At 35.9% G+C, this 11,860-nt stretch overlaps 1 protein-coding gene across 8 annotated transcripts in view; it reads right to left on the minus strand.

Annotated features, from left to right (window-relative positions):
* Nucleotides 1-11,860, minus strand: part of LOC106883872 (myb-related protein A) — a 227,396-nt gene that overhangs the window by 180,391 nt on the left and 35,145 nt on the right. For all 8 annotated transcript variants that reach the window (XM_089363622.1, XM_089363627.1, XM_089363621.1 and 5 more), the window contains one exon: nucleotides 7,394-7,546. In XM_089363622.1, the coding sequence (XP_089219748.1) occupies nucleotides 7,394-7,546 (153 nt within the window). The remainder of the gene's footprint in view (nucleotides 1-7,393; nucleotides 7,547-11,860) is intronic.

Consider the following 11,860-nt stretch of genomic DNA (forward strand, 5'->3'; position numbering starts at 1 on the left):
CAACTTCTCAAGTCATGAACACACAAGTAAAATTTTCAAAGTTGCTACAAATAGTAGTTATCAGAATTTCTGACAGAATTTCTATGATTCTTTTAAAGACCTGCAAACGCTTCAATCCAGATCAGCTGTTAATATTCTACAAGGTTCATGTAAAACCCACACAGACATTCAAGATTAACCCTTTAACATTTAGATCACTCTGTTAAATATAACCTGTTGCTTCAAGATTCTCATGATTTGATTGTATATTAGAACAACATTGTGAGAGGCAGGATCTAGCCAATCTAAACATAAAAACAAGTAGAATATTTGTGCTGGATACGGTCGGTTTAAATGCCAAATGGTTAAATCTAAAAGACCATTCCACTGATTGGCTGATTAATCCACCAGCATGATGCAAAACAATTCCTTACAAATGCAGTCTCTTATCTTTGCTTATTCTGTCACTACAACTACCTCTGCTCTTCTGAACTAGTTAGCTGTATACATTTTCCACCAGTTTCCCTCATTATCTCAACTCTAGAACTCAACATTATTATGTCCACAAGAGAGGATCATTTGTAGTATAGTATCCCTGTACCAGTCAGGGATATATGTAGGAAATGAAACAAATTGAGTTAAGGATTGTAAAAAGTTTTGGTTTTTGCATGAATGGTAAACATTAAAGTAACTGAGAACTATGACTTAATGATGTGCATGTCTTCAATGCAAGATCAGAATAGTTGAAGAGTAAATAAGGGTGTGAGGAATATTTTGCATTCCTCAAATTTCTACAACTAGTTTCATCCCCTACACATTCCAAGTCAACAGTGAAAACTTCAAACATCGCTAATCTCTTAACTATAATTGCATCTTTACCTATTCGATTGTCTAGCCACTGCTTCTTTGAAACCATCCAACACATATTCACATATTACACAATACATGTACCTCCCACACACCTACTGGACCCTATGGCACTTCATGTCAGCCAACTGGTTAGGTCTCTGCCATTTGTATGCTAAATATGCCTGGTCGTACATGTGCTGACCTAACAGAAACATTTAAGTGTGTGACTGAACACATTCTCTTAGGCATGTCCCTCCACAGTCTACACACAATAAAAATTCAATACTCCAGGTCTTTTAAGGATTCAAGCAAAAAAGCAAGGTCTTCGATCATCATCATCATCATCATTTAATGTCCACTTTCCATGCTAGCATGGGTTGGACGGTTTGACTGAGGACTGGCAAACCAGGAGGTTGCACCAAGCTCCAATCTGCTCTGGCAAGGTTTCTACAGCTGGATGCCCTTCCTAACACCAACTACTCTAAGAGTGTAGTGGGTGCTTTTTACGTGCCAGCAGCACAGGTGCCAGTTAGGCAGCACTGGCATTGACCAAGCTTGAATGGTGCATTTTATGTGCCACCATCACTGGCATCAGCCATGGTCAAATGGTGCGTTTTACATGTCGCCGGCATGGGTGCCAGTTACGCAACACTGACATCAGCCACGACAATGATTTAACTTGACTCAACAGGTCTTCTCAAGCACAGCATATTGCCAACGATTGCGGGGTACTTTTAAACGGGCCAGTTATGTGACACTAGCATTGGCCATGGATATGATCAACTTGTGATGTTGTCTGATTTGTGAAAGTGGGTGACTTTTTAACCAAAGGTGTGGAAGCAAGGTCTAGAATCGAAGGGCCTTAGAGTCAATCCAGTTATGTGACACTAGCATCGGCCATGGATATGATCTCACTTGGCTTGCCAGCATACCTCCAAAGATCTCAGTCACTTGTCATTGCCTTTGTGAGGTCCAATGTTTGAGGGTTGTGCTTCACCACCTCATCCCAGGTTTTCCTGGGTCTACCTCCTCCACAGGTTCCCTCCACTGTTAGGGTGTGACACTTCACACAGCTGTCCTCATCCATACGCATCACATAACCATACCAGCGCAGTTGTCTCTCTTGCACACATCTGATGCTTCTTATGTACAACTTTTCTCTTAAAGCGCTTACACTGTCATGTATGCACACAGACATTACATATCCAGCAGAGCATACTAGCTTAATTTATTTCAAACCTACGCAGGTCCTCAGTAGTCATAGTCCATGTTTCACTGCCATGTAGCATGGCTGTTCACACACATGCATCATACAGTCTACCTTTCACTCTGAGTGAGAGGCCCTTTGTTACTATCAGAGGTAGGAGCTCACTGAACTTTGCCCAGGCTATTCTTATTCTAGCAGCTGCACTCTCACAGCATCCACCCCTGCTACTAACTTAGTCACCTAGGTAACGGAAGCTATCAGCTACTTCTAGTTTTTCCACCTGGCATGTGATGGAATCTGTTTTCTGTACATCTTCCCCACAGAAAAACTATCTTCCCAGTTAACCTTCCTTTGATATTGCTGCACCTCTTATGTGTCCATAGCTTACACCAGGTACATCTTGTGGAGTTTCTCCCTATGCCTTTTCTACAGATCAAGCAGGGCCATCTACATGGAGGGATTTGTGATTTGTCTGCCTTCCTACTTACTAAGATTTTGGTCTTTGCTAGATTGACTCTAAGGCCCTTCGATTCTAGACCTTGCTTCCACACCTTTGGTTAAAAAGTCACCCACTTTCACAAATCAGACAACATCACAAATCTTGCAAGATCAGCATATGAACTACAAAAAAATGCCTCCATATATTACTTACACCTCAAGCTCTTCCACTGCTGATCCTTATGATCACCTACCAAAAAGGATCTCCAACTTTGTAGAAACATCCTTTCCTCAGCATCTCAACTACGAGGTTCTGTGAGCAGTATTCTCATAGAGAAAGCCTCCACCTTTACTCCCTACAACTATGCTGAACTGATTTGATAAATCTACAAATCAATTCCCTTTCGCTCCACTAGGTTCACCACCTTACATACATACAAGTTAAATGTGACAATTACCTTTGGTTGCTCTAAACAAGAAAAGCCATTAGCCTTGACAATATCCATTCCATTATTCTCAAACACTGCACCCCAGAGCTGGCCCTACATTCACCAATCTCTCCCCACCTACCTATCAGTAGCCCACCAGTATTGCTTCCATAAAGCTAGATCTACTGGAAACCTACATCCCCATTTCACCCACCAGTAAGCTCTTGCTCCAGAGAAATTTGGCAAAACCAGTGTTATTGGCCTCAAACTCAGAAAAGCTTTCAAGTATCTGACATGTGCATCATACCAAAACTACTCACCTATTGGCTCCATCCTTCCTTCTTTCATTATTCAGTACTATCACAGCCTATGATAGACCACGCTCTGTCCCCCTCTCTTATCTCAGGCATGTCCCAGGGTTCAGTTTTGTCACCCATACTCTTCCTCCTGTATATTGATAACTTACTGCCCCAGCCAACAATGCCTGCTCATATGCACTCTTCCCTAACCATGCACCATCCATAGGCAACTTAGACATCTCACACCTAATCTTCACTGACAACATGAACATCCTCAAAAACATCCTGTAATGAGATAGTGCCAACCTCATCTTTTTCAACAGCAAACAAAACCATGCCACAAGCAAACATTACTCATATCAGAAAACATCATTGCATTTCACTCCCTTAAACATAGAGTCCTTGCAATTCTTTAACATAGCTAGGATTCCATTTCAAAACTGGTTCTTTATCAAGAAAAGTAATTCAGTCCCCAAAATTACTGAGTAATGTTTCCACATCTGGGACAATGCTGCTGCAACGCATCGACATCCTAAGCTGCATCCAGAGAACGACCAATAATCTGATTGGCATAAAGTTACACCGACACACTCCAACCTCTAGCTTAAAGAAATGCTGTCTCCTCTCTCTCTCTCTCTCTCTCTCTCTCTCTCTCTCTCTCTCTCTCTCTCTCTCTCTCTCTCTCTTTTCCTTGATCTTAAGCACTTTTTAGTTAGGCATTCCCAATTTATTTATCTCTTTTCTCCTTATCACCTATGCTGTATCCAACACCTTATGACCCACAGTAACCATTACATCCACTCTCTTACCCTATAATGTTGACTTTCTGGAACTCTCTCTGTGCTTTCCTCAGAGTAACCAACCTTACAAAAATAGAACATTGACAGCATTGAACTTACCAACCTCTGAGAGATTTATGAAGACCATGGGCAATGTTCTTTCCTCCAGACCTAGCCAGCATGCATATGTGCCCCCTCACATACACACACAACTGAAGATTTATAATTCTTGGAAATTAAATGCCTCCACCCTAACAGGACCTCAAACATCAAAATGGAAGCAATGAATAGTTGACAAATTAGTCTCAGAAAATAATTTGATGCTTGAACTTATAAACAAAAACCATGATATCTTGATAAGATTCATTAATCCAGTGTGTCTTTGGCTAACAAGACAATGATATTGAAACATTGAATGTACACTTACACTAATGAATTGTGTAATGATGATAAATTCATCTGAAAGATGTTCTCCAATGATGAAACACAACAGTGATTAGCAAGAAAAAAGTTCATATAACAAAAATACATATAGCATTTAGTAGGAAAAAAATGCATAAATGAATTTCATCAGAAATAACTTGTCCTATGAAAATTGAATGTTGACTAAAATTTGATTTAATTTCATGCAATGACGAAGATAATGATGACTAACTGAAGCTTTACACAAACATTTGTTACATGGGAAAATGTGAGCAAGAGAAATAATATTCTAAAGATTATAAACCTGGAAAAAGTACAGGACAAGTTATTACATATGGTAAAGTACAGAACAAGAAACTTTTTACTTAAATTATTGCAGCTAAGGATAACATTTCCAATAAAATATTTAGATTTAGAAACTATTAGCTTTTATTAAAACTAAAAAATTTATTACAAGTTATTCTATTTGTTATAACTTGTTACTTATATTAAAAATTTTAAATAACTCAAAATATTTTTTGCATTCTAAAAAACAACTGATTTTTTAAATTATTAATTAATAATTAGAAATTTGAAAATAGGTTATAAAAAATAATAGTACATATGCTGAGACCCCCTTCAGTCATGACTGACCATGGGATTGCACCTAGAAAGTTACCCTCCAAAGCACCAGTCCAGGCAAGGTTGTTTATGGGAGACCAGCAGTTGCCCATGCATACTGGCCTCCCCTCTCCACGCCACCAGTGTTATGCAAGGGAAAGGCAAAGGCCGATACAGCTTGGCACCTGTGATGTCACAACTCATTTCTACAGCTGAGTGAACTGGAGCAACGTGAAATAAAGTGTCTTGCTCAAGAACACAACACGCAGCCCAGTCCAGGATTCGAACTCACAACCTCACGATTGTAATCTCAACGCTCTAACCACTGAGCCATGCGCCTTCACAATAGTACATAATTAGTACAATAAATAGAATAACACAAAAATTAGTTATATATTGCAGTAAAATCTACCTATAACAACAAATTCACAGTAAAATTTTCTTGAGTTATTGCCAAGTCTTCACATTTTTAGTCTTGACCCAATGCTTATTTTTTACGTAATGAATCTGCTTAACATATATACTATTCTACTTTGCATAAAACTTTAGCTATATTGGTACTTCTGGCCCTCATTTTTTAAGTATTCTAATGTGTCTGTATTTTAACAAAATGATGGTACCTTTTTTGATTATAATGTTACTTTGTAAATTAAAATCAAATAATCTTTAATATTCAAATCCTATCCTTAGCTGCAATAGTTTAAATAAACATTTTCTTCTTCTGTACTTTGTCAAATGTAATAAATTGTCCTGAACTTTTCCAAGTGTAATAACTTGTCCTGTACTTTTGCAGGTTTATAATCTTAAGAATATTATTTCTCTTGCTTTATTATTATTAAGAATATTATTTCTCTTGCTTGCATTTTTCCATGTAATTCATATTTCTTCCAGGTTATGCTATTATACTAATTAATAATGTGTCAATAATTTAAGGTTTCACATCATGCTTTCTCCTAGCATTTAAGGTAAGATAAATATATTTTGCTTTTAAAATAAAAAAGTTATTTAGATCTAAACTTCTTTGGAGGCGTTACTTACAGGGACCAGTCCTCTTCAAAAATGCTAACAGTTTTCAGTTAGTGACAAAACACTAAAAGATGCTGCATGTGAGTAAATTGCAGCCTTAAGAATATTATTCAACTATTACCGTAGTTGAATGATTCTTTGAGAAATTTTAAAAACTGACAAATTCCTTTCAATGTAAACTACTACAACTGTTTCTCGTCTCAGATATTACAGGACTGTGTTCACATGATATAATTGCATTAATTAATACAGATAACATAATTAAACTAATTGCAAATTAGCAGTGTCGTTGATAATTTTTTCCCTACCTCAATGATGCCGGTGACATGTATTAGAAGTCCCCTTATATATAGAATTATATTCATAAAAAAGTATAGAACTATGTTATCACCCTCAAATTTGAGAAACAAACATAACTTTTTTCATTTAAAACTTCATTGCATGAGATTGATACCATGAAATTCATCATATTGAACTCTATTATTTAAACTTAATTAAAATATAGTTTGCTTTTAAAATAAAAAAGTTAATTATACTTAAATCCAATTCATTCCTTACTTATAATTTTTTTCACAATATTTTACCTCACAACTATTTTGATATAAATTTTTGTTGCACAGGACCAAAACCATGAAATTCCTCATGCCTTCTTCTATCATTGAAGCTAAGATAAATATATTTAAACTTGATTGGAGGTGTTACTTACTCTCCTATAACATTGCTACAAATTTTGATGTAAACTTCTTTTCTATGAGACCAAATCTCTTTTTTTTTTTTTTTTTTTTTTTTTTTAATGCCGAAATATAGCTAGGGACCAGTCCTCTTAAAAAATGTTAACAGTTTCCTATTTGGTTAAGAACTGAATTAGTGACAAACTCTGAAAGATGCCGCATGTAAAGAAATTGTGGCCTTAAAATATTCAATTACTACCGTAATACACAATATATACACATAACTATATGAAAATGAACATACATGTATAGATATAAACATATATATGTACATACATCTCCATGAACATGCATCTAATATAAGGTGAAGAAAACAGTTTTGTAAATCATAGTTCATAAGTTCAACTATGAAATTATGTTCAAATCTACCAGAATGTATTAAGAATGACTATACAAGTCATTGTTTTGATTCATGCTGGTTTGCCATGAATAAGATAGTTTGCAAAAACATTAACTTATTAAAAATAAATAGAAAATCTAATGAAAGAAGCAAGTATCATTTGAAATTAATTATAAGTTTCATTTACTAAATATAAAACAAGCAAGTGACTGAAAAAATATGTAAGATATAACTAAAAGATTTTACAAAATAAACACAATAATGTACAATCTTATTATTCAAGTAAAATAGAACCTCTTTTGTCCATGGACCCTTTACTAGTTCAGGGTTCAACACTTTCAACCAGCGATGTTGACACTGTACACATGTACGGTCAGGTAAGTAGCCAGCAATTAATTTCCAATCATTAAGTCCATGTTGTCCAACAACCTCTCTCAGGAGATTATCCTAAACAAGCAAAAAAAAAAAAGTTCATATAACAAAAATACATATAGCATTTAGTAGGAAAAAAGTGCATAAATGAATTTCATCAGAAGCTATTTAAGAAAGAAATGATGATTTGCATTTTTATTGCATACTATTCTTATTGTTGCCTGTGCAATAAATGATACAAAAATATATAGTAACAATCTATACAATATTTCATGCACATATCATTCGTTAGCATTTAATTCTCTGCAATTGGAAAATCAATATATAATTGCATATTCTTTATTATGCATATTTTATCATAATTACTTTACATTATATACAATTTTATGTACACAAAATGATATAGAGAATATATACATTTTTATTTACATGAGTAGTTTCAATTCCATTGTAAATTAAAAAGAAAATAACATCCACAGCTATTTTGTTAAGTTATTTCATTTCCAATCACAATAATATATTATGATTTTAAAATTTCCCGCTGCTAAACACTTCATATTTCTCTCTTTTTCTCTCTACTTCTTATTTCAACAAGTTTTTTAACCATGTAATTCCCCTCTTCATATTGTTAAGATTTCTCTCTTCCTCTTCACCTCTCACTTCCACTAACCCAAGAGTGTAATCCGTTGGCTGACTATCTGGTATCTCATGAACACCCCTCCCTCTCTCTAACTCTCATTCCATCTCTCACTGTCTCTCAGGTGTGAACACATGAATAAGCAGAATTATAATATACATTTTCTTGTCAGTCACAATAATATATGGTGTTTAATCCTTTCATTACTAACCCGGCTGTAGCCGGCTGAAAAATTTTTTGATTCATAAGACCAACATAGCCAGCCGCGAGTACCCATTGTTATTTACATGTAAATTTGAACCCAAATCTCGTTAGTACATTCGTTAAAACACCTGATTTCACTTTGCAAACAGTTGAGTTATTGTATCCAACATTGTTTGGCGTGATATTTGAACTCAGTGAATTTTGGAAGATTTTTTTTTCCACATTTTTTGCGGCGTTAATTTTTGGAACTTTGAAGATGGAGAGGAGTTTCATGCTATCAAGCAGTGATTCCGAATTTGAAGGCTTTTCAACAGAAGATATGGAAATATCGAAAAAAAGAATGAATAAGCGACAAAATCACGTGGTGAACGATAATGAATAGGATATTTCTGTATCTGAAACTGAAAGCAGCGACTCTGAAAGCAGCGACGGCGACAGCGAGGATGATTTTTACACCAGAATGGAGTAAAAAAAATTTTAAATATTTTTATTAACAATTTTTCTGAGGAGACAGGGTCTAGGAAGCGAAACCTTTAGACTTCTTTTTCTTATTTTTTCCAGCATGCTTGTTTGAAATGATTACTGCAGAAACAAACCGTTACGCAGAATGTAAACAAACCAGAAAAAAAGATAGCATGTGAGAGACACTAGCAGTACCCCCAGTACGTGGAGAACCAAGCTTTGATCCCTTATTTAAAATAAGACCCCTCATCGATTACGTTCAAAATGCATATAAAACATTTTACAAGCCTGAGAGATACTTATCCGTCGATGAGGGCATGGTGGGGTATAAAGGAAGAGTATGCTTCCGACAGTATATGCCAGGAAAGTCAACAAAATGGGGGATCAAAGTTTGGAAAATTTGTGAGGCAAATACTGGGTACTGCTGTGGATTTAGCTTTTATACAGGGAAAAGAGACAATAATGTTAGTCAGCATGGCCTAGGGTACAATGTGGTCTGGAATTTATCACGTTCATACCATAACCAGGGCGGTCAAACTAAAGCGTTTGACCCAGTGACAAAAATACAAAAATATTAGTCTGATAGGTGTAAAACAACTCGCTGGGAATGAATATGAAGAAAAAAATGCGCGCTCGCGAACGGGGTGGGTGGGGAAAGGTCTCGGAACATTCATGATGTGAATGTTCCGAGACACCTCACCAGAGCCAAGAAACAAAAGAAAAATAGTGTAACAGATGTAAAACGACTTGCTCTGAAAGAATATCAAGAACACACACACACACACATATATATATATATATATATATATATATAACAGTCGAAATTCATGATTATTTTAGAATTTAATTGAAACTCATGTATTTTGGTCAGAAATATAGTTTACGAAAGGTTTAAAATTTCCCTCTGCTAAACACTCTCTTTTTCTCTCTACCTCCACAAAGGTAAGCTGAAATGTTCATAGGCTAACTATGAAAGAGTTAAGTTAGAGCTGTGAAATCTTGCATGCATTAATTTCACCTCTTATTATTAATAAATGCACTGTTTCTTTCCAGGTAAACTGACATCTGACTCTTCAAAGAAGACTTTAAAAGTAAGTAGTAGTGACTTATTTTCTAAGTGGACAAAATTTGGCATTGTGGTGTTATCAAGTAAAAAGGGTTTAGCCCTCAACAACATTCATGCTGACATAGGAGCTACATTAAAGGATGACATTTTGCCTTTATCACCAGTGCAAAAGTGGGTGGCAGAATTTAGGAGGAGAAGGGCGAGTTTTGAAGATTACCCAAGGTGTGGACATCCTCAAACTGTCACCACCGAGGAAAACATTTATCACGTTCACCACATGGTGACAGATAACAGACTATAAATCAAATAGGTAATGCTGTTAGCATATCCCATGAGAGTTGGGAATAATCTGCACAATGAACTTGGCAGGATGAAAGTTTCTGCTCAGTAGGTGTCATGTCTTCTGACACATGATCACATCATGGGAAAATCTTACTTTGTTTCAGGCATATCCAGCTAGTTTCCTTGAATGATCCCTAATCCAGGATAAGTGTGGGCTTCGTCACTTTGAGCCAGAGATGAAGAGACAATTCATGCAGTGGAAACACCCCTCCTCACCTGCTCCAAAGAAGGCCATGGTTGTTTCATCAGCAGGGAATGTGATGGCCTCAGTCTTCTGGGATGCAAAAGGCATTGTTTAATAACCATCTTCAAAAGCACCACACCAACAATGAAGAGAATCATGCCAAATTGCTGAAGCAGTTACAAAAGGCTATCAAGACCAAATGCCCAGTAAAACTGATGAAAGGGATCTTGTTTCATCAGGACAATGCTCCAGCACACAAATCCTTGGTTTCAATGGTTGCTGTGTGTGACTGTGGCTTTAAACAGATTGATCACCTATTCTCCTAATTTGAGTTAGGGTGAAAAGACACTTGGTTGGGAACCAGTATCACAGTAATGATAATATCGTATCTGCTATTGATGACTTTTTTGATCAACAGGATGAAAGCTTCTTCATCAATGCAACATTGATGGAAGAAGTGTATGAATCACAAGAGAAATTATGTCAAAAAATAAGCCTCATTTGGTCATTCCATGACAGTATCTTGGTCAGCCTGTGATGAACTTTTCAGCCGACCTTCATAACTTCAACAAACTTCTTACCTATGTAATTCCCCTCTTCATATCATTATCATTCCTCTGTTTCTCTTTACTTCTCCCACTAACCATGTAACAGCATAATGCATTGGCTAGCATACTGTCTCTCACTCTTAATTAAACTGCCCTCCACTCTCTCTTTATGCACATTTTTTTTAACCACACAAGCAGAACATCACCCTTCTGCTAAAATTTTGTATTTCTAACTCTCTTACTCTATATCTCTCCCTTCAACTAAGTTGTTAACCATGTAATAACTATTAACTTTCCCCTTACCACATGTTTGTTAACACTTCTCTCTCCTTTAACTAGTCACGTGCAGCATAATGCATTTGGTCTTAGCATATTAGCATATAGATTAGCATCCTGTACAACAAGAATCTGTACAACACTGTATCTATCTGTCTATCTGTCCTATACTGTCTGAAACTGCACAAATTGAATTACTCTTGTTTACATCAGTTTTAAAAGAAGTTATGCAAGTCTCTAATCTAAAGGACAAAAATGTAATCCCTTTCTCTATCATTTATTCCTGCATGGGTCAATGTTAACAACAAACATGTTGAATTTTTGTGATTTTTCACCCCTCCTCCTAAGGTTTATTTTATCAAAACTTTCTTTTAAAAAATGGCCACTCATCATCAGCCATATCACAGAATTCTTTTGGTCCTTTTATTTTTCTACATGGCAGAGTTAATGCCAAGGATTAACTGGATATTTTAGTTGATTATATCCATCGCTTAGTACAAACATCATTCTCTGTTGATAGGGTAATCTTTCAGGATGGTAATGTACCAATTCACACAGCTAGTGTTATTCAAAATTCGTACAAAGAACACAAAAGTGAATTGGAACAACTTGAATTGGTTCCTGCAATCACCTGATCTCAATATAATTAATCAAGTATTTATGGTGTGTT

Source organism: Octopus bimaculoides, chromosome 15 (genome assembly GCF_046866305.1).
Source record: "Octopus bimaculoides isolate indiv1 chromosome 15, ASM4686630v1, whole genome shotgun sequence".
Lineage (NCBI taxonomy): Eukaryota > Metazoa > Mollusca > Cephalopoda > Octopoda > Octopodidae > Octopus > Octopus bimaculoides.